The sequence below is a fragment of the Cyprinus carpio genome, unplaced genomic scaffold (assembly GCF_018340385.1).
Source record: "Cyprinus carpio isolate SPL01 unplaced genomic scaffold, ASM1834038v1 S000006479, whole genome shotgun sequence".
In the NCBI taxonomy this organism is placed as follows: Eukaryota; Metazoa; Chordata; class Actinopteri; order Cypriniformes; family Cyprinidae; genus Cyprinus; species Cyprinus carpio.
The window spans coordinates 361524-386094 of NW_024879154.1; the positions used below are offsets into that span (position 1 = coordinate 361524).

The window sequence follows — 24571 nt, forward strand, 5'->3', positions numbered from 1 at the left end:
CTTTAGTTTTACTCACATTCATAGAGAGACAATTGTCCTGGCACTATGATGTGAGTTTCTCTACCTCATCCAAGTATGCGGCTTCATTGTTGTTGGAAATGAGGCCCAGAACCACAGTATCATCAGCAAATTGGATAATAGAAGTGGAGCTGTGGGAAGACACACAGTCATGTGTGGAGAGAGAGTAGAGCAGGGGACTCAGGACACAGCCCTGTGGAGCTCCCATGTTCAGGGTGATGGAGTTGGAGGTGTACTGGCCTACTTTCACCACTTAAGGGTCTACTGATGAGGAAATCAAGAATCATCAGTTGCATAGTGAAGAATTCAGGCCGAGGTCCATAAGTTTAGAAGCTAGCTTGATGGGGACTATAGTATTGAAAGCTGAGCCATAGTTGATGAATAGCAGCCTTACATAGTTCCCATTGCTGCTTTCAATGTGCGTGAGAGAAGAATGCAGGATGTGAGAGATGGCCTCTTCAGTGGATCTATTGGGGCGATAAGCAAACTGAAGAACAGGGTATCAAGTATCAAGGATGGAGGAGCAAATGTTGTTCTTTATAAGTTTCTCAAAGACCTTCATGACTGTTGACGTGAGGGCAACCGGACGATAGTCATTCAGGCAAGAGGGTTTATTGTTCTTAGGCACAGGAATGATGACAGATTTTTTGAAAGATGAGGGGACCACGGAGGTAGCCAGGGACTCATTAAAAATAGATGTAAACAATCCAGCAAGCTGATCAGCACAGGACCTAAGAACACGGCCAGAAATCCCATCAGGACCTGCTGCTTTCCTGACGTTCACTTGCTTTAGGGCCCTTCGAACCTCGTCCTCAGACAGGGTGATCACATGATTATCGCTGCTCTGACTGCCACTGCGTTGCTGTGATTGCATTCAAAGCGGCCATAGAAAGAGTTTAACTCATCAGCCAGTGACGGTTCTACTCTCACAGCTGCAGAGGATTTGTTTCCAAAGGCACAGATCCTTGCAACATGCGTCTGGAGTCATTTAGATGGAAATGTGAATCTATGTGTTCCCTGTATCAGTGTTTGGTGGCTCTTACTGCCCATCGGAGAGCATAGCATGATGTTTTGTACTCACTCATGTTCCCTGATGAGAGCCTGGCGTTGTATGCAACAGTGCGTTTGTTTACTGCAGCACATATTGTTCTGTCCACCCATGGTTTCTGATTTGAGAAGATCCTTATAGTTATTGTATCCGTAGCTTGTTCGGTTAGCATGTTTACAAAGCTTAATGCTACATCTGTGAACTCGCTGACGTCAGAGGAACTCGTTCGGAACATGTCCCAGTCTACGTCATCCAGAGCCGCCTGTAGCATGGCTTCAGAGTGGGTGGACCAACGCGTCACTACCCTCTGCACTGGGGGTTCTTGAACGGGCCTTTGCTTCTATTACATTTTCCTGTGTGAGAAAATGGTGGCATGGTCCAATTTGCCGAAAGCTGGTAGTGAGCGAGCTTTGTAGGCATTCTTAAACTGAGAGTAGCAATGATCCATTGTATTCAGTCCTCTGGTTGGACAGGATACATGTTGGTATAAGTTTGACATGACCTGCCTAAGGTTGGCTTTGTTAAAGTCCCCAGTGATGATAATAGCAGCATAGGATGTTTTTTTGATGTTGCCGCTGAGCACATCGTGGAGCTTAGACAAAGCCAAGCCGGTGTCAGCTTGTGGTGGGATGTAAACAGCAGTAACGATGATCGATGAAAAATCCAAATAATGGATAGATGTTCAAGATGAGGCAAGCAGGAGCGCGACAGAGTGGAGATATTCCTGGGGTCACACCATTTCTTGTTAATCATGAAACACACTCCTCCACCCTTGGATTTACCGGCCTCTACTGTCCTGTCCATCTCAGCGTTCCGGAGAATCTCAGATGGCCATGATGGGTTGGAGGATAAAGAGTCCTGAAACAGGTTAGTTGAAGCGGTGTCCAATGTCCAAAAGTGTTCCTTTGTCATAAGTAATCAGTGCAGACGATATGTGTGTAAAAAGAGAGAGCAAAAGAAATACAAAAGTAAATAAAAACACAATCTAAGTGGAGCGACCTGGATTGCATCCGAACTCAGAGGCGCCATCTTGTAAATCAATTCACTACCAAATTATTCAGTCTGTTTAAAAATATGATGTATAATGTTCGACAGGCAAATTTCGTTCCATTTCATTTCACTTTTCAAATTCACTTCCACAAATTCAATTGGTAAAATTCGGCAGAAAATTCGCCATTGCACATCCAGGGGCTGTAGGAATAGTGTACAGTAGAGCACTGATGCATAATCTCAAGCTGCTGTCAGTCACTCACCAGCAGGTGGCGCAAGTGGCTGTTGATGAAGACCAAAGCAACAGGTGGATTAAGTCATTCATTCACAAAAACGAATCTGCAGAAATGGAGCAAGCGCTAAGTAGAAGCTGATTATCGGGACCAGTATAAACATGTGGAAAAGCTGATTGTGTGTATGTTTAATTCAACATCTTCACTGTTTCCTGTAGCCTACATGTAAGCAGCGTTCTCTATCACAAAGGTACGGTGGCCGTGAAGGGCAAAACAGATTACAATTATGAAGACAAAATAACAAATTACAAACGCAAATGCAAATCGAAAAAACAAAATAACAATTCAGAAAACACAATAACAATTCAGAAAGCATTAAAACAAATTAGAAAACACAATGACAAATTCGAAAACAAAACAAGTCAAAAAACACAACGACAAATCAGACAAACCGGAAGAGGTAGGTATAGTTTGAGACAGCGCCATTGGTTTGGGATTACTCACCGCTGACTGGACGAGACATCTGTCAATCAAAGTATACAGAAATAAGTCGTGGTAGAAAGTTCGGAGATGGTCTTAAAGTAGCTCGGTTTAAATGTATTGTATGAATTGCACTTTCAATGGAATAAAACATATGGAATGTCTATTTACACTTTATGCAAATTACCTGCCCTATTGGCAATTTGGCATCAGTATTTTGTTAGCTCCAGTGGTGCAGATGGTTAAGTGTCTGCTCTTAGCATTTTGATGTGATCGACCTGGGTTTGATCGGCAAAAGGTGGGATCGTAACTAGCAACATACTACAACCTATGGAACATGAAAAAAAAAACTTTTGGTGATTAAAAAGATGTTTGTGTACTGTACATACTGTAAGGGAGATATTGGCAAAATCTAACCTGTAGTAAGTCAGTCTTGTATCGAGCAAAGTACTACAACCATTGGAACATGAAAAACCCTTTTATAAGAAATACATTTTATTGTGTACTGTACATATATGAAGGGAGGTATTGGCAAAATCTCACCTTTAGAAAATCAGTATGAGCAATACAAGCTTTAGAATTTGACAGTGTGTTATTTAAATGTTAAAAGTCATTGTAATTAAAATAAATTGGACGTTTTAACCCAGTTGGTGGAATTGTCAGACGGTCCCTTGTGTGATAGCGTGTCAATGCTTTTTCCGGTTTAAATTTGCAGCAACAATACACCTAGGCAGTTTTCAACTCCTTTTTTTATATCAATATAAAGTGGTTGCATATTGTTAAAACTAATCGTGGTATTGATATCTTTGTGGGACTATCAATTCTATAGATCAGTGGTAAGGGAAAGCAATTATAAAAAAATGCAGCGTGTTGCGTTCTTCTGACTTCATTTGCTTGGTGGTATATAGTCAAGTCAAGTCAAGTCGCCTTTATTTATATAGCGCTTTTAACAATACAGACTGTAACAAAGCAACTGAACAGCATTAAATAGGAAAGTGTGTCAATAAAGCAAAAAGACAGTTCATCATTGAATTCAATGTCATCATCCAGCTTAAATTAAAATTAAAATTAAATTTATGCATTTAGCAGACGCTTTTATCCAAAGTTAAGTCACTTTGGATAAAAGCGTCTGCTAAATGCATAAATTTAATTTTAATTTTAATTTAAGCTGGATGATGACATTGAATTCAATGATGAACTGTCTTTTTGCTTTATTCAGGCTATCAATTGCATTCAGGCTATCAATTGTTATCTATCATGTGTTCCCGGGTATCGAACCCCCAACCTTGTGCTTGTTAACGCAATGCTCTACCACTTGAGCTACAGGAGCACAATAACTTAGCTTATTTAGTTTAAATAGTATCTGTGCAAACAAGTCAACGATATCGCTGAAAATTAAGTGTCCCCAACTAAGCAAGCAAGAGTGCTCCATCAGTGACAGAATGGAGAAAAAACCTTGGGAGAAACCAGACTCAGTCGGGGGGCCAGTTCTCCTCTGGCCAGACGAAACCAGCAGTTCAATTCCAGGCTGCAGCAAAGTCAGATTGTGCAGAAGAATCATCTGTTTCCTGTGGTCTTGTCCCGGTGGTCATCTGAGACAAGGTCTTGACTATGGATCTGTCTCTGGGGCTCATCTAGTTGTTCTGGTCTCCGCTGACATTCAGGGGTGTAGAGGTCCGCTCTAGGTGCTGATACACCATCTGGGCTGGATATGTACTGACCTGGATACAGACTTGATCTGGTGGCTACAGTGACCTCGGAATAAGAGATCATCTAGTTTATCAATGCATTTTAGTGAAATATCTGCATATATAGCGAAGTAAAAATTGTAAAATGGATTTATTTTGACACCTTTGAGAAGACGCCGCAGGATGATTGCTAGGTTATCGTAATTCTGAGAACGGAAAAGGGAAAAAAAAGTATAAAAAAATATCAGTTAAAATTACATGGGTTTGTATGAATGAAACATGCAAATTAACTTACAGTCAAGAGAAATATAATTACATGATTCCGCATATATTTTGCTCCAGGCTCCTCTCTAGCTCTCCATGCTCTCTCTCTCCTTTCTCTTTGCTCTCTCTCTCTCTTTATTTATGTTGTCTCGGGCATGCGGGAGTTTCTATGAAATGTATGTGTTTTGTTTTTCTAAAATCTAAACATCTGGTTTGTTTTGGAGTGTTTGTGAGTTTGAGGCGGCACCGGATGGCATCTGTCCCTGCGGGGACAGTGTCCACAGGTGTCGCTCCGCCATGGAATCAGGTGTGTCACCGGCTCAGGGCGTCACTGTGTTGAGACGTGTTGCTGGCAATCGGTGGAAAAAGGTTGGGTATGAGAACATTTACTACAGCATCCAGGATGAAATAACGCATTGGTGGTTTTTGTCGAGAAGGAAGATATGTTAAATCAGTTGATAAAGCGACCAGAATTGTGGTAAGTGGTGATTTTCTTATTACTCATCAACCGCTTGTTGCTCCGACAACGAGAGTTATGATATCCAAGTGTGCCGCCTTTTACTCGAAATGCGAAATTGAGAAAGCTTTGTCGCGATATGGACAAAAGGCTAGTGAGATTAAGATGATCCCGCTGGGTAAGTAGTAAACACGCTGCTCTTAAACACACGTTATGTTTTCAGGCGGGGCGGCAGGTGTTTATGTTCTTAAATGAAAACCAGAGCTGGGACATTTCGTTCAGAGTCATGCCAATAAAGTGGAAAGCGTATTTTATTTTATGCAAACACGGTAGTTTGAAATGTTTTGAGTGCGGGGACATCGGGCACAATAACGGCACGCATGTCCACACAAGGCCCAGGTTAGTATGAAGTTGAATGTAGGCCCTGAGTGACTTCTACTGCCTTGGTGAGAGCAGCAAGTCAGCTTCTGATGGATGTGCCAGCCTCAAGCTGGATCACAGAGGAAACATCGAGCAAGTGATGGAGTGATTGAAAGTCAGACTGAGAACGAACATGATGAAATGGGTTGATTCTGGTAAAAAATTACTCACTGTAGATATTTCCTGAACTGGAGGCGCTAGTGTTACTGAATGATGATGTCAGCTAACGTTAGCATTGAAAGAGTTTTTAATGAAATTCTGAAATGTCTAATCTGAGTTGAAAAATGTGTGAATGCTGATTCCGGGGATGAGAGATGATGATGCTAGTTCTCTGATATGTCTCTACAACTTGGATCACAAGAATGTGGAAGTGTGGACGATGTGTATAAATTGCAAGATATAGAATAACCTTCCTGGACTGAGACCTTTGAGAGAGAACTGTTTTGAAGTTAAAGAATTTTTTCCTGGATTGACGAATAAATTCATGCATACAATTGTAAATTGTTGCAAAGAGAAATGTTAGCTTTGATGCGTTTTTAAGCAAACAAACAAGGTTCAGGTTGAAGAAAGATGTTAACAAAGCTATAGAAGGGATAAAAATAACGTTTCTCAAAACAAATTCATAATGTTTAAGGCCACCAGGGGGTGATACATTTCTCTTTAGGTTTTTTTTGTTCTTTTTCTATCCTCTTTATATTTTACTTTCTTCCATGTGGAGCTGTTGAGGGTTGGCTCTTTAAATAGAATTGGGGGTAGAGATGGTATATAAATTAGCTATGGTATCGCGAGTTATTTGGTATTAAAAAATTATCTGTGGCTTTTCTTACAGGAAACACACTCAAGTGTAGACAATGAATCTGAATGGAGTAGATGGTGGGGGAAGGAACAAGTGTTTTTAAGTCATGGGACAAATATAAGTGCTGACATAAGCCATTTTATTTGCTAAAGGAATGAAATGGTAATATTTTAGCTGTTGAAGAAATTGTTAAAAGGAAGAATATTGTTGTTAAAAATCGAATATGAGGATCTGTATTTGTACTGATAAATGTTTATATGCATCCAACAATGGACCTGAGCGTGGTGAGGTCGATCTTCGTTTTTTTACAATTGAGGAGTGCTATTCAAAAAATTGATGACAATGTTTGTACAATCATTGGAAGGTTGACTGGAATTGCACCATTGATTTTTATTCTTGATAGAAATGGAGATAGAACCCCATCATGAATCAAGTGTTGTATGTTTAAAAAAATTTAAAAAGTTTTGATTTAATAGATATTTGGAGAAGAAGCAACACGGGAATAAAACAGTATACTTGGCTCAAAGCATCTAATAATAGGGGTTAGCGGAGCTAGATTAGATAGATTTTATATAGGTAAAGAATGGAATAATAAAAATAGCGGATGTGTTCTATTTTTCCCCGTTGGTTTTTCAGATCACCATTTGATATTGTTTGCTTTGAATATGAAAAGAACTTCAAAACCAAAACTATTTTTGGCATTTTAATACTAAACTATTACAAGATGCCCTTTATTTTGTGAGAATTTTTACATTCTTTTTGAAGGACTGGAAGTTAAAAAAAAGGTTTCTTTTGAAAATGTGCTTATGTGGTGGAGGTCGGTAAAGCAAACATAAGAAACCTTTTGTCAAAATTATAGTTCACATTATACTTCCAAATGGTGAAAGCAGCGGTACAAAAACTTCAAAGTGATATACAATCTTTGGAGAATATTCTTGTGATAAATAAGGATGATGGAAGGATAAAAAAATGAACTTTGAATAAAAAGAAAGAACTTGGTTTCATTATTACAAGAACAAGTGGAAAAGGAGCATTAATATAAGAGCACGAATTTGTTCTTTAAAGACATGGATGCTCCTTCCTCATATTTTTTAATCTTGAAAAGAAAAAGTGTGCAGCACAAAAGCAAATGTATCATCTTCGGTGGCCTGACGGGGTCATAACCTCTGACCCACTGGAAATAAGTAAACTGGCAGTCAATTTCTATACGGATCTGTATGATGTTGAGACTTGTGATCTTGGAATGTGTGTCTGATTTGCTGAGTGATCTACTGAAATTGACAAATGAACAGAAGGAATCCTTGGATGGACAGATTCTTTACTTTCCAGGAGATCACCGAGGCAATGAGACAGTTATCAAATGGCCGTTCACCAGGAATTGATGGCTTGCCGGCAGGAGTTTTATCAGACATTCTGGAATTGTACTTTGGAAGTGACTTGTATGAAGTTTTATTGGAAAGTGTAAGGAATCAGGTACTTCCTGTAAGAGCTGTTGAAGAGCCCAGTCCTTTTCCTTGCTCCCTAAAAAGGCGGATTTGTGCCTTCTAAAGAACTGGAGACCTGTCTCTTTATTGTGCATGGACTATAAAATAATTTTCAAATGTTTAGCAAATAGGTTGAAACATGTTTTGGAAGTATTAGTTCACAGGGAATCAAACATACTGTATTCCTAATAGGTCAATTATGGACAATCTTCTTTTTTTGTTAAGAGATGTCATTGATCTTAATCAATTCAATAATGTTGACCTGGGTGTGCTGTCGTTAGACCAAGAGAAGGCTTTCGATAGAGTTTAATCATACCTATCTTTATGAGGTTTTTGAAAAATTTTGGGTTTGGGAAGAATTTTATATCTTATATTCAACTGTTATATTCTGAAGTGTTTGTGATTGTGAAAGCTGGTGGAGGATTGAGTGCACCAATACCTGTGTTAAAAGGGATCAGGCAAGGCTGTCCACTGTCTGGACAATTATATATCCTTGTTATGAGCCTTTGCTGTGCAGGCTAAGAAGAGATCTCAGTGGAATTAATGTCATGGCGTGGAATCTCCATATCAGCTTATGCTGATGAGATGTAACTGTTTTTATTTCAAATCAAAATTATGTTAATATTTTAACTGAAACAATGAGAAATTATGGAAAGGCATCTTCAGCTAGGGTAAATTGGGGAAAAAGTGGGGACTTATTAGTGGTCCAGTGGAAGGGTGGGCAAGGACCTCCAAAAACTACCTGGTGGAGTGTTGTGGGGCAAGGGATGGGCTGAAAACGCTAGGGTGTTTTTTTGGAAATAAGCAATTTCAGAGTAGAAATGGGAGGGGAATGCTGGAAAAGGTGTCCTGCCCGATTGTTTAAATGGAAATCGCTATTACCATTGATGTCATACAGAGGAGAGTTCTAGTTGTGAACAATCTGGCTGCCTCAACTTTATGGCATAGGACTCAGTTGTAATGGAACCACCCTGAAGAATTGATTTGCAAAATACAGAGGACATTTTGTGGATTTTTTTTGGAGGTGGAGGGCATTGGATTCGAGCAGCAGCACTCTACCTTCCAGAGTACGAGGGAGGTCAACGGTCTGGTGGATGTGCGGAGCAAGATCTCTGCTTTTAGAATCAAGCAGCTCAGAGGTTTCTGTATTTGTAAGGATTTGCGCTTGGACTGAGACTGCAAAAATTCTACAAAAAGCAGGTGGTCTTAAATTAGATAGACATCTGTTTTTAATGGAACTGCATAAAGTGAATCTGTCCGAAATTACACCTTTTTACCGGTCAATGTTGCACTCTTGGAGAACTGTTTTTAAAGTGGAAAGAGATGTTGATGAATCTGGGAGTTGGATACGAGAGGAATGCTTGTTTTTCAACCCAATGATTCAGACAAGGACTTTTGTCAGCTGTAAGCGTGCGTGCATGTTTACAAAGACATGGCATTGTGAAGTTTGGGGCAACTTTTAAATAATGACCGATGGGAATCTGTGGAAACCCTTGAAAGAAATGACAGGATTAAAGTCCTCGCGCTTGACGGAAAAAGCTGGTGGAAGAAATTGTCAATGCATTACCAAGTGGTTATAGGAAAAGCATTGGACAAGGACTTCTGTCAGACACAAAGTAATGAACCGGACTTTCCCAAAAATAAGAGTTGCTGCTGTCATCGGCGAAAAGACAAGAGGATGAATCCGCAGGTTCAATTTTGTCTTTTAAAAACTCCACAGCTGGATTTGTTTGAAAACAACATCAAAGAAAAGAAAGCCTATATATAACACTGCAGTAAAAGTTTTTGCATCAAGTGTTACTCAGAGGACAAAAAGATCTCAAGGTGGCCAGTTTTGTTGAAGGCAGATTTTCTTGTAAGAGATAGATGGAGAACTCTGTATAAACCTCCAAGCGAGAAAAGAACAGCGGATCTTCAATGGAGAATAATTCATGGTGCAATAGCTACGGACAAACATGTGGCACACCTGGAACCCAGTAGTAGGGGTGGGATGTAGGTTCTGTGGGGAGGAAGAGAATTTAGAACATTTGTTTTTAAAATGTAAAGGATTGGAAGGTCTTTTTGATGCTCTTAGTAGACTGTTTCAAGCTTTGGGTGAAGAATTCTCAGCAGGAAGTTTTTATAGGGGGTGTGAAATATAATTTTTCAAAAAGAAGGAAGATGTGTCTGTTAAATTATTTAATAAGAACTGTGAAATTGGCAATATGGAAAACCAGGAAAAATCAAGGTTTACAGTTAAATAGTACTAATGTTGAAGTGATGTTTAAGAAATTAGTAGCTGGCAGACTAAAGATAGAACTTGCATACTATAGTCTTGTAAACAATGAGACGGGTTTCAGTGATCTGTTGTGTGTTAATGAGGTTTTGTGTGTTGTTTCTGATGGACATCTGGTTTTGGAAATGTAATTTTTGTAAAAAAAATTATTTCTTCAATATAATGTGAATTGTTGAAGATTTAGTGTTGTTTTGAATAAAGTTTTGTAAACCTCTCTCTCTCAGAATTGGCGCAGCAGTCAGTCATCTTATCTACCTCACTCACCGAACAAATAAGGCTTTACCACTCCACGCCGGTTCTGTTACTGAAGAATCCAACACGAGACAACGATATGGTGCAACCAAACTGTTACATGATTGGCTGGTAACAGTTTCGCAGAGCTTCGCAACCTCTGGTTTCTTCCGACGAAGAAAAAAAAAAAAAAAGGAACGTTTTATCGAACGCATTTTTTATTGATATCAATTACATGTCTATCGCGATACATATCGCTATCGTTTTATCGCCACGCCCTAATCCTGGCTCTAAGATCGTCCATCTTATTCTCCAGAGACTGGACATTGGCGAGCAGAATGCTCGGCAGAGGAGGACTGTGTGCTCTTTTTCTCAGTCTGTTGCGGACCCCAGTGCGTTTCCCGCGGTGTTTCTTGATCCGTCGCCTCGGGTGGTTATTCAGGTGGCCATTGTTCATCTCGGCGTTCCGGAAAATCTCAGATGGCCACGATGGGTTGAGGGATAAAGTGTCCTGAAACAGGTTAGTAAAGCGGTATCCAATGTCCAAAAGTGTTCCTTTGTCGTAAGTGATCAGTGCAGAGGTTATGTGTGTAAAAAGAGAAAGCAAAAGTAGATCGAAAAAAGTAAATAAAAACACAATCTAAGCGGAGTGACCTGGACGGCGACCGGACTCGGCGGCGCCATCTTGATAGTAGTTACTCAATCTACTATTAAGATAGTAATTACACAATGTGCTGTGATTGGTTCGGGTTAGCTGGACCTGTGTGTGCTGTGATTGGTTAGCTGGGCCAGTCTGTGTTGTGATTGGCAGCACTCGGCGCCTGGTCGGGAAATGTCCTTCCCTACCATAGCTGTCTGCTGTGAGCTTCAGTGTAAAATTGCGTCAAAATCAAATCAATTTGAGCGCGTTTTAAACCCGGATTATTGTAACCACTCTAAGCTCGTCTGTCTTGGGAACACTAGCGTGTCTCCGACATACTGATAACACTCATTGCCTTCTCTAGTGCAGCTCAACCAGGTCTCATCCCATTCGTCTGTATTTGTGTTATCACAAATACTGGAAAATATGTGTTGTAGTCCAAACGAGTCATTTGTTGTAGTTTTTTATTTGTTTTAAGACTAATAAAGTTAAAAAAAATGAAAAAGCATATTCGGACCCCTTTAAACACCACTTGGCTGATCCTTTAATTACACAGTTTTGTAAGCTCATGTTAACTGATGAATGGCGATTTCACATCCTGTCATTCCAGAAGTCCATTTCATGACCCATTTAATCACGTACATTTAAAATTAAAATCAGTATTCAAAAATGTCTGCTTGCCTTCACAACAGGGGAAGTGTCAGTTTTTCATGTAACGTCTGTATGCAGAAGCACCTCTGACTACTATAGTGTGTGGGGTGTGATGGGATCTGACAGCTTGTAGCGGTTAAAACAAAACAGCAAACGTACACTAACTACAAAGTCCTCTGCGGTCAGGTTGGCGTCTGTGCCACTGGGCTTTGAACTGGCGACTTCCTTTGCCCAGGCAAGCAGCTTCTCCTGCAAGAGATCAGAGAAGTTATCTCAGTTATTTAATCAGTAACTCAGTCACTTTGCTCCTTCATTATCAGCTGAATCGACCATCTTTTTATAGAGACAAAATTGGTATTTTCCAAGACCTTTCTCCTATAAAGGGTCATGAACGGTTCACTTCAAACTCGACTTTCTGTCATTATTCATTCCAAACCCATAAGACTTTTGTTCATCTTCAAAACAAACAAGGACACTTTTAAAGTTCTCTCATCTTTTATGTGCACCCACTGAAAGCCAGCTTTATTATGTGTGGTTGACCTGTGAGGCGTCCACGTGCGTCTCGGCTGTGGTCTGACCCACACACTTGTACAGCCGTCTGCAGACGATGTTGTGCAGGATGGCTCGTGCCTCAGACAGCTCCGGCGCAGACGAGTACAGAATCAGCTCAAATATGTGATCTGAAACAGGACACAATCCCTGATCATGTAAACCTCATTCAACAATGTCAGGGTGTAACATTTAGCCATATGCTTGCTAATCCTGCAATAAAGGACTGGTGTGTGAATATATTCACATAGCACAGCATTAAAACTTTGACATGTCAGAGCACGAAAGCGTGATGTTAAAAAGAGTTCATAAGTGCATTAATCCGTGCAAAAGACCTCACTGTGGCACTTACACTGAGTCTCACAAGCACAGACAGCATTTCAGTTCTCTTTCAACACTCAAATAATCATGTGGAGTACTGACATAAACACAGTCGACGTGTCTTTACTGAATGTAAATAGTTGAGAGAAAACCAGATGTGCATCAAATATATGATATCGTATAAATAGAATTTTGGTCATATCTGCAACTCAATCGCATTCTACAATCATCCTTCAGCTTCTCTTTGCTCCGATTATTTGATCTGACTGTTTGTTTGTTTTGTTTTTAAATGTTTTTAAATTAAATAAATTTTAATTTTATTTTAGCAAATTTTCAAGAGAGCAGCATAAGTAAGAAAATAGCATTTTGGTAAAAACGAAGCACAGAGTGAAGTTTTGGGGATCAGCCAGCAGATTAAGAAAAACTAATTAGGGCTGTTGATTTAACAGTAATCAATTAATCATTTTTGGAAGAAAATAACACATTAAAACTATTAAGGCATTTAACACAGCCACCCACCCAGACCTGTCAGACTGATGCAGGACGGTGACTGACTGCCCGAAGGAGCACAAATGCAGCTGTAGGAAGTGCAGGATTCAGGATCAGGACGCACCTGTGAGTTTGGTGTAGGCCTCCATGTCGTCTATAGCTGAAGAGATGGTGAAGATCCTCCCAGAAGAGCCCTGGATCTGAATATGAGGATCAGCCTTTATAAAAGCCTCCGTTATCCTGATTCAAGACAACCACGACAGAACACTTCAGTCCAGCTGAAAGCTGCAAGCATGACAACGTGCTGTTAAATGAGGCTAATACACACATGGTCTCGATGATGTTGCCCACTTTGTGCTGATACGCCCGGCGATGGAGGCAGTTACGAGTGTGGAACATGTCATAGAGATTGCCAACTTCCTGTAAACATTGAAAAAAAAAAAAAGCAAAATCAGAAAGGCTTTTGATTTCTTTGAAATTCTGACTGATACAAAAACACTTCTGAACCTGAACAAACCTGCTCAAAAATAAAAGACTCCGGGTGGCTTTAGAAAAGTTGGCTTTACACAGAGAAGCTGTCGAGCCACCGGAGGTCATGCGCTCCTTTATTTTTCTAATAACCTGGATTAACATTACAATGAGAAAAGAAACAAATCAGTGTGCTACTCGTGTTACAGAAATGGTTGTTTTGGGAGATTTGATGCCATACGCTGCAGCTCTGTGTTGGGTTTTCACATACGCTCTATGTTAGAGGCATGCACAGTCTGTATATCGTGTGTCTCTCAAGAAATCACAGCTGTTCTACTAAGACTGCATGTCTGTCAATCCAAATTCAGCTCTAAAAACACAACAGGCTCATTATTCAGCTCAGTTTAGTTCAGTTCAGGTTTTATTCTCAGACGATCGCGTCAGCGCTTTTGATAATTATTACTCAATTTAAACCCCAACTAAGCAAGTCAAAGTTTACTGAGTGATAAAGAGTGATAGAGAAACATGGATGAGCTGGGGCTGAGAGCCCAAAGGTTTTAGTAGTACTGTGCTACTGCAAAATAAACTATGCAGCAAAGACACTGACAACAGACACGTTATACTGTTGTCAGGATATGTACTGTATTGACATTCCACACAGCCCAAGCTAATATATAACACACACAGGGCCGTGCACAGAGGGGTGGCCCGGTGGCCAGAGCCACTGCCCCTTTGTCCACATCGGCTGAGGTGACCCTCTCACCAACCCCCATCACCCCAGCTCAAATCTGTCTGTTATCGCTCCGCTAAAGATCCGCTGATTACGCTAATCCACTCCTTGTTTCCCGCATGCTCCGCAGCATCATTCACAATCTGTGTGCCGCTCTCTGGAGAGTGGAGGCCACTGTCCCCGAAGGTCCTTGCATTACCAGGTAGATGCATTACGACTCACATTAGTCAGTGGTTGATCTGCTGAATTAGCAATTAGTTGGTAGTTTGTTTTCGTCAGTAATGACTCGGCCTTCAAAAAGTGTTGTACAAAATATCCATGTTCTTAGAATTATAATGTTTAATCAAATTATTGTACCTGATCAGATTTAATATAGATAACACCACATTTGCTGTTGTTGGCACACTTTGTAGACAAAAAAAATGACAGAGAGAGAAAGAGCGAAGGGAGGCTTCTAAAGACAGTTCAACATTGCAAACATGAATACAAAGCTCCAGCAAGCCAGCAGGTTATAGAATATTTATCAGTTTATCACACTTTAATTCTTTTATTTAAGTATATTTCCCATTATAATCACCTGTCTTGATACTAATAATCTATAACACATCATATTTTATTAAAACCATATTAATAGTACGCCTATAAATAGTTACAAATATAGTATTAATTTTCTAAATTAGTTGTCTATTAGTATATAATATAGATTTATGCTGTAAAATATTAACTTTTTACTATTGTGGTCCTCAAGATAAGGGAAAAATGACGCAGAAGTACAATGAAAGTATCTATCCAGTTTCAAATTAAAGTATTCCTATCATTTTAAATGATCAGAATGTTTCTATGACAAAGGGTTCAAAAAATATGGCTTCTTATTAAAATGTGTTCCCATGGCTCAGTTTGCCCCGGGTTAGGGGTAAGTTGACCTGAGTCAACGCGTAAGATGCACCATCTGGGTGTAAAATGACCATCTGACCGAATCTGATTCAAACCCGTGTGAAATTAATAACAATATAAAAACGTATTTAATAATTTCCTTCTACAAACAGTCATATTTATTTTCTTAAAGTTAACTTTAACAACATAAAACCAACCAAATGAAGTTTAAATTTCAATATTTAATTGTTTGCATTTTTGCTGACAGGATACCACATAAGGTAAGGCAAACGCCAAAAAAAACAAAACAAAAAAAAAACAAAGCCACATCATATTATCTGTCAGAAACGTTATCAATGCTATCAAAAGCAACAGTAGCATATAACACTAGTGCAGAGGTCTGTAGAACAAGTATGTTACGTATATGCTATTTCATATTGTGTTAAATTAAAGCAATGGTTATTAATGAAAACTATAACAGTAATAGGCCTATGTATTGCTGAATGAATAATAAACAACTGATAAAATGATATACCTCTAACCTGTAATTGTACATCAGTGTGATATAATTTAACAATGCTCATTCCGCCAAAACAGAGAAAACATCTTTCACAAACATCTACATATCTGTATAAAGTGTTTAGTGTGTATAATGAGTGGGTTATTATAGCACATTTCCCACCCAGGACCACACTAATTTCCAAACCCTGGCTACGGCCGTGGTGCCTTCCTTTCCCCCAATGTGTTTCTCCTTTTCTCAGTCTGGCAGAAATGATAGGTGGTTCCAAAACACATGGTCACATGACAGTAAAAGTGTACAGTTGCCAAGATGCAGGGGGTGGCTCAACTTACCCCTAATTCCATTGAAGATGAGACAGAAGCAGGCTCAGAGAGTGAGGGAGAGCCCACTCTTATCAAAACATCTACAATAAAGTCAGTTATTACAGCGTGTCTTCTCTTTTAATTGTATATTTGTAACAACTGGATCATTTGTATTAACAAGCACCCACCCTCCTTGCTTTTTGGTTTGGGCCCCTGCCCCTCAAAATGTCTGTAAACGGCCCTGAACGCTCAGACATCACTGGCTGAAACTGACAGCTGATTTTTATCAAACTTCTCAGTTTTTTAGAAGATTAAGGCAATTACCAAAGTTTGATCAAATGTTATTTAATTCAATGTCCCCTATTTTACTATGACTTTAATATGATTTTGAGTCTATGGCCACGTACTCACTGCAGCTAAATTTAGGTCCACGCTTCAGTGCTCAGTCCTGTTCTGCACACAACAGGAGAGAGGTTTCCCTCACACACAACCTGTCAGCAGAATACTGTCTGACATCTGGACATGTCTGCTCATTAACCTCATGATGACTGGTACTGGGTTTTTATCATAAAAATTTGTGACTGTTGCAGTGCTGCAAAACCAATAACTTTTCATCACAACAAGAACAGCAATATACAGACAGAGTGTCACCAGATTTACAAGTCATTACTTTTATATTTTACCTTGTTTCAAAAATATGTTTATATGAAGATTAATTTATTTATTTTACTGAGGAGCATAAGCATTTTCACCTATATTAGCCCAGATATAATTTGATAAACATGTCATTGAATGCCACATGACATATTTGATTTGGCTGGAATTTAAAAAAAGCCATGTGCATATAAATTATGTTATGAGTGATAAATAAACTCTTCAGAAACTTGGCATTGAAACCAACCAACCGCAGCCATTCAGCAAAAAAAAAAAAAAAAAAAAAAAAAAAAAAACCGGCATTCATATTATTTCTTCCAAACTATAAAAAAAAAAAAAGCATATTGTGCTTTCTGGTGTCTGAATGCTAGCTGGTGTTTTCACGGGACGCTCGGCAGCTACACTACAGAAAACTGTGCAGACACTGAAGTAAAGAGTCGCCGCTATGGAAATGATACACCATTTAGTCCAGTAGCACTGCTGTGAGCCGGCAGATAAGACTCGACACGCTTCCTCTGCTGTAAACTCACCTTAACCAAATGCCCAAAAGAACACCTCAGCGCTCCCAGTGTAGATTTTATGCCATTTCACTCAGGCCTACTGGAGCAGAATGGCATCTACGCTAATATTAGTCTGTTTCATTCTTATTCCGAGGTCACTGTAGCCACCAGATCCAGTCTGTATCCAGGTCAGATGGTGGATCAGCACCTAGAGATGACCTCTACAGCCCTGAATGTCAGCAGAGAACATGTTAACTAGATGCGCCCCAGAGACAGATCCCCTGTGAAGACCCCTTCACCTTGACAACCATCGGCACAAGACCACAGGAACCAGACAAGTCCTCTGCACCTGTGTTGCAGCCTGGAATTAAACCATGCCATGCTGGTTTCGTCTGGCCAGAGGAGAACTGCCCCCCCCCCCCCCCCCCCCCAGTCATCAACAAAACACAGCAGCTCTGCTGACCGTGGTTAAGTTAAAAATCACTGAACATAACGAGTCTTTGGTCTCTGTAATATGACTCTAGTTAAAAATAACATACCAAATGTACGAGACGCTGTGCTGTGGTGCCATGGTGTCAGTCATCACAGCTTCGAGAGCGCCTTCTGCTCCATACGCACACGAAACCATAGCATGTTTTACATCAAATTATTTGCTGTTACTGTGCTGTCTTTTCTGAATTACAGCCTGACTCTGTTGAATGCATGTATCTGTTCGTTTAAACAGTTATAAATAAAGTCAAAGAGGAGCGAGCTCTGAAATCAGTTGAGCACGGTAGAATAAGCTAAATTAATGAATTTACAGTCAGTATAACAACTGCACAACGTACCTTGTCTCTGGTGCAGATGTGCTTCTTTCCTCTCACTTCACACACTCGTGCAAATTTGAGGAAGCGCTGGTAGTCGAAGTTGTTCTGAATGCCGAGATGATAGCAATCACTGTCCAAAAGAACACACTTTCAGTTAGCAACACTAAAAACATCATCATTAGTGTGGTGCAAATCATCTTACCGTGCAAAATAATCCCACTTATCCACATCAATGCCGTTTCTTTTGTTTGCTACTATCTCGTACAGGAACGATTTCTCCATCGGCCTGCCCTTATATGGCCACTGCAGGGTTAGAAGAATAATGCTGCACGTTACTTTTAGTAGAGCAGAGGAGTCTCTGAAACACGGCTTGGAATCCTTTTGGGAAACAGTAAAAGTGGTTTCTGAAGCGATGAGGGATGAACAGAGCCCAAATCAAATATAGTGAATAACACAAGCAATGAGGCTGGATTTTGACTTTCATTTCAGTCTGTTCTTCATATCAAGTGCCCACATGGCTTCAGCGGTCTTGGATTAAACCAGTGTAGGGTTTACTATGCTGCTACTTGTAAGCTTTCCAGTACGCACAAATACAGTGCTCCCCAGAACAAGGAATCCGAGTAAATGACGAAACTGAACCATTGGTATAAAGACTTTGTAACCTTATTCCCAACAATAACACTTTATAAAACGGTTTCCATGGACAGAGTGGGTTGGAAAAGTCGTATCAAAGTTATAGTCATGTTATTTAGTGTTTGAATTTCTTTTGAACGGCAACAACAAAGCTCAACTTGAACCTGAAAGCTGTACAGAAACGAGTACGAGTATGTGTTGATGTCAAACAATGCCTTGTCATAGATGTATTTTACAGGAGGCAGCAGCCGTACGTACCGAACTGTTTAAGACCGAGTTATCCAGCGGCCCGGCGATCTGCTCCTTAATGAATATCAGGTCATCGGGAAGAGTCAACCCATGGCGTACCATGACCTCCTCCAGACCGTTGACCCTCACCAGGTGGTCAAACATCTGAACCGAGGCCATCTCGTGCTGCAGAAATCAAACCTGCTTATAAGATCTACAGGCCAACAAAGATGAACACCACAGAGCTACAGGGACAGATGTGCGGTGTCAACCTCCTCCACACACAGAGCCGTCACTTACCTCACTCTCCAACTAAAGCCAGGCGCAAGATAATTCCACACCACAGGGTCAGCTATTAGACCCTTGAGGTTTACTAACGGTGCACAGACTAACACAAGCTGAGGCTACTGCTCTTGGGAAACAGGCCAATCACATGCATGGTTTTACGCTGGGGATGTTTTTTTTAACACACGTACCTTCCATTTCTCACCAGGTCGAACTTTAGGGATGAACATGCCATCAAACATATGAGAAAAGGGGCCATGACCTAAACAAAAGACAAAAGGCTATTTTAAAGAATGAAGATGCAAACCCATTAAAGCTATTAGCATGTGCTCTTAGATTAGCGGTTGTGAAACCCAATTCACCCATTTGAATCCTGAAAAATATCTAGTCACTGACCTTGTTCCTGGTTTGTGGTCAAATTTGGTAAATTAGGCCCAAATTACAAAGCAGTAGGAGGTATGGCAGTCAAATAAAAAGTAGAACTACGAATATTCGGCAAATTTAAAATTCAAATCCACATTTGAATGCAAAAACAGTGCATTCTTATTTTAAGTGTGCATCAGGAAGCTTTATCAGATGATGTAAGAGTCATTGCATAATGTTTTTGTTAGTCTATCCAGCTGAACCCACTGAATGCGGTGCTGCTTTGTTGTTCTTTCAAAATACTGCAGAAAAAGAGAACATCGATGTGGAGATGACGTTGTTTGTGTCATAACTGAATCCAAGCCGTTCACACAGAACACATATTTATCGCATTTTCTAGAGGGACATCTATCACCATTGCTCTCGTGTCTCGCACAAGAGCCACATGTTTAGAAAGTCATGTAAAATTAATGTAAGTCCAACTTTTACAAAACTTGAGACTTCGTGGCGGTTTTTCCCCATCCCACTGCATCTCATGTTTATAAATGAAAAAAGTATTCTGTGTGATTGGCTTTTGGCCCTTTGTATTAAACTATGATGCTGTTTTGGTTATAATTGTTTAAGTAACTTAATTTTATTCAGTTTATAAACATTATTTTAAACATTATGCACTTTTTCCACAGATAGTCGTGTTATTTTATTGCTTTGAATAAACGTGCATTAGTAATATTTTGTGCGATGCGCCCTCTTATGGCCTCAGGAGAGAAGCCAATTTTTTTTCCCCCTAACTGAAATGATGCCTTTTAAATTCTAATATAATTTGAATATTGATCATATTTAAGTACAAAATTTGAATTTAGTTTTTCAGCCATTTTGTCAGCCCTAGATGAGAGATCAAGGCTCAAAGTCAGTCATCAAATCTCAGATAGTATCCAGATTATAGAAACGTTCCTTTAAATCACTCCTTTTATCATGGGACTGTAACGAACATGAGTCACTTGCGGTGTGGAAATGTTGTGACTCTCTCACCTTTCTAGCCAGACATGTGCGTCACTCACCCAAGTCATGACACAGGCCAGCAATCTGCACACACAGAAAATCTTGCTTTGTTATGAGGAGCTCTGGCTGTCTTTCATTGAGAGCCTGGACTAGACATCCGGCCAGATATCCCACCCTGCACCACACAAACACAAAGCAGCACCAACACATGAGAACCAGCGACTGTAGAAAACACCAATCCAAATTGAAATACTGTGCAAGATTTATCGGTGCACTGTATGCCAAAAAAATACTGATTATATTTGCTGCTCTTCATAGATTTGCAAAAACCTGCTCCAGCTCGGCAAGAGCTTTCCATTTCATGATCCGATCAGAAGCTGATGGATGTGCATCCACACATACCCGATGGAGTGCTCGAAGCGGTTGTGAGAAGCCCCGGGGAACACCAGGTAAGTCCCTCCCAGCTGCTTGATGTGCCGCAGCCTCTGAAACTGAGGCGTGTCTATGAACCGCACCAGCAGAGGATGCAGCTCAATGTGGCCGTGGATGGGGTCATTGAAGACCTGCAACACAAACACATCACCTTTGGAAATGTCTGGCACAAGCATTAGAGAGATCTGCAGCTTTCCCAAAGCTTTTGCATACCTTCATGGACTCACTGGAGATCTGCCAGAGTTTCTGAAGGCAGTGGAGAATTTGCAGGCGTGATCCCAGTGGGCTGAATAAGGAAATACAGAATTTACTACACGCCATTTGAACTGCAAAAATAAATTGGGAATGAATAGCTAATATTCAAAATGGGCTTGACTGTGGTAGAACTCTAAGTTCAAAGAAGCGCGGTTCTACTGTAATGAAGTAACACTTACAAAACACCCATCTTCTCCAAATGCGCTTCGGTGAGGAACGGAAGGCCTGGCCCTGTTATGCCATGTTCTGAGAAACAGATAGAAAATAAACAAATAAATAAAAAACTTTATAAAAAGCATATAAAAAAAACAACACTTTCATTAGGAGCCAAGCACCTATTGTAATCATTTGGTTTCCATCATGAAAATTTTCCCACCGTTTTGAATTCGTGAACATTTTTTCGGACTCCTCCTGGCCTATGACAACAATCACCTGCATGGTTTTGGCACACAGATATGGAAAACTATAATTCAATGAAAAAATGATAGTAGTTTTTGAATAGTTCTTCCTATTGTCACGATTCCTTGGATCATGCCGAGAACATCGATACCAATTATCCCAAAATCAGCTGAACTTCCTTCCTGCCATTTTGATTTTCTTTGAGCAGTATGTAGCCATCAGGGGAATGGTTTTAAAACTGGTTTGTACCCTATCTTGAAGGGAGAACAATTTCTGTAGAAATTGATAACATCACTTCCTCTTCTGCTGTATGTAAATGGGGTGTCCCACAGGGATCCGTTTTAGGCCCTCTTTTGTTTTCTCTCTATCTCCTTTGGCATCAGACATCATATCATTGTTATGCAGATGACATACAGTAGGTGGACATCCAAAACGTCGTTTCTACCGCCGCCGCGGCGTCTGTAAAGTGCATTTGCAGCTTTTGACCGCTGAGTGGCACTTTAATCACAAGTTTTCGAACAAGCGCATCAAAGCACATTTTCGCAAATAGATGTCAGCTTTGCCTCACCGAAGTGTTATATTTGACTGCAGTCGGGGAAAATGAAAGAAAAAATATTTAATATTCACAGATGAAAGTTTAGTCCTTATGAAGATATGTGCGTTTCTTAGAACGAATTCAAGCAGGATAAATATCAAGCCTATGAACCTGTGCTTATATTTTCTCTACACCATAATTTAGATTAGACACATTTAAATAGTGTGCAGTATTATTTATATAATATGAATTATGTGTTATATTATTAAAAAGAAAATGTGGTTTACTTTGCATCGGAGCATTAAAAGTGGTAGCCTATAGTGAGCTAGACTTGCGTGTTTTATAAATTATTTTCTTTATTTTAGTAAAACGTGAGGCACTGTATAATTTCGCTCCCATTATTTAGGCCTAATTAAAACAAGAAACAAATAAATTAAACCTGCACGATTTAACTAAATCATTGCAACTCTAAAGAATGGATGGATTAATAAAACATCCTCACTTATCAACAAAGTGCACACGATGTAAAACAAAAGAGCTTCATTAATTGACAACTTCAGTGATTTTAAAAGAGTCTTCTTTGCTTGCTTTCATATAATTTAAGTAAAGTAAAAATAAATAAATAAAATAAATAAATAAATTGCAGCCGCATTTAAATGCATAATATAAAATGTATAATATTCCGTAAAATATCAGTGCAAGATTTGCTCTGCGCATGATGCTGAGTGCACGTGCAGCATTTATTCTTATTTGTCTACATATTTTATCTTCATTACAAATCTTGTTTGGTTTTATTTTGGATAATTACATGTAAAAAATTATTTACTTTGTAATGCATATGCAAAATGTGAATTAGTATTTATATTCAAGTGTTTGTGCAAAAATTATTAATGCGCATGCATGACAGGGAGGCGCCCTCTAGATCACGTGATTTTTTTCCTAATAATGAAATAACTGAAAATCTGTGTGTCTCACATACATGATAAATATATCTACAGAAAGCTTGAAATGTCTTCTAAACGAATCAATTCAAAACGAAAGCATTATGTAATCTGTGAAGGTTGTATTTCTGTTTAAAGGCGCGTCCATGTGGAGAGAGGCAGCACTGTGAATTTCATCTTGCAGCCGACAAGAAAACATTTGTTTATTAATAAATAATTAAAATGTCTCCTTTTTCATAATTATTAGGCTACTTCTGCCTGTGCTTTGTGACAAACTTAATGCATGTGCTTGAGCGTGGAATATATTAAGGCTGGATTACAGATGTAAATTTAATATAAACCTGCGATTAGTTGAATAATGACAAATGAACGACTAGTAACTAGAAAAATCTTACGTGGGAGGCAGATCTATTAAATACCCTCTAGACATCTCTGTTAAAGTTTTTAAAGCATTTTATACGCGTTTGTATAAATTCCTCTTTCAGAACGGTCTGTAACGGAGAGATGCCTTAACACTGATTTTTCCTCTGAAACACAAAAACGAAAGTTGAAATAAAGTAAATATTTAATGTTTTGAGAATGATTGGGCTCAACCCTCCCCGCGCGTCTGAGACACGCTGCCGAGCAGAGTATGAGCGGAGCGGAGTGATTCTGACTGGAGCGAGGAGAGGATTTTTTTTAAAAGTCGGAGCGTCGTGGTTTTCACTCGCTCCAGCACTGCTCCATCACGAATACAATTCATGCCAACAGCCCGTAATATAACTGCATATTTAGCAAGAATTCACATGATAAACATATTTAGCTATAGCTTGATACACATAATCTCTCCGATCAGAAGACTATAATGACGGCAATAGTCGAGCGGGATGTTACAGGCTAGTTCTCAAGGAGTTTGTCTTCCTTTTACTGAATATTTTCGGGTTAAAGCATGATTTAAAAAGATACAGCACATTCACACGTAATCGCTGTCGCAATAATGCATTCAAACAAATGTAATCTTACAGTAGGCTACTTCATCTGTATCTGATTTTGAATGAGCAGAAATCTGTAACAAATGGATCGATCTGTAGATAAAATAACTGACGAAAATGTAAACTGTTATTTTCATTACAAACAAAATTTGCGCAGCAGAAAGCAGCAATTATACCTTTTAATGCTGACAATTTTATTAGTTTGGCGTTTGGTAGGACAAAAAGTTTGCACACAATAACCTAATCCCCTTTGAAACTGTCCTGTAATTTAATTCATTTATTTATTTATTTTTATTTTATTTTTATAAGCTATTATGAACATAACATTTCAACTTTAGCCACGGAGTGAAGGCGGAGCAGTGTTTCTGGTATCAATGAACCGCGGAGCTTAGTGATTATTAAATGCTCGGAGCACGGAGGGAAATTGTTGCCGCGCCACTCTCACATACTCTGCTGCCAAGTGAGAGAGGTTTCGCCCTATATGAACAAGACCGTCCGGTGTAGACATGGTTAGACAGTGTCTGCTATATTTACAAATAATTGATATAAGAAATAAAAATAAATACATAACCTAAACCAGCGACATAACGAGATGAAAATATAGACTAGAAAACTGATTTAGGCCTTAGTTTGCTCTGTCCTC

The 24571-nt window shown here is 39.5% G+C and overlaps 1 protein-coding gene across 2 annotated transcripts in view; it reads right to left on the reverse strand.

Moving 5' to 3' along the window:
• LOC109105519 (deoxynucleoside triphosphate triphosphohydrolase SAMHD1-like) overlaps positions 1-24571 on the reverse strand; it is a 45169-nt gene that overhangs the window by 728 nt on the left and 19870 nt on the right. Inside the window, exons 2-13 of one of the 2 annotated variants that reach the window (XM_042754209.1) lie at positions 21262-21328; positions 21041-21113; positions 20798-20958; positions 20455-20570; positions 19225-19295; positions 18779-18934; positions 18090-18190; positions 17909-18017; positions 13363-13454; positions 13159-13274; positions 12216-12355; positions 11835-11924 (exon numbers count right to left, since the gene is read on the reverse strand). In XM_042754209.1, coding sequence (XP_042610143.1) covers positions 11835-11924; positions 12216-12355; positions 13159-13274; positions 13363-13454; positions 17909-18017; positions 18090-18190; positions 18779-18934; positions 19225-19295; positions 20455-20570; positions 20798-20958; positions 21041-21113; positions 21262-21328 — 1292 coding nt within the window. Of the gene's footprint in view, positions 1-11542; positions 11925-12215; positions 12356-13158; positions 13275-13362; positions 13455-17908; positions 18018-18089; positions 18191-18778; positions 18935-19224; positions 19296-20454; positions 20571-20797; positions 20959-21040; positions 21114-21261; positions 21329-24571 lie in introns of those variants that run through there. The other variant, XM_042754208.1, reaches the window with a different exon arrangement.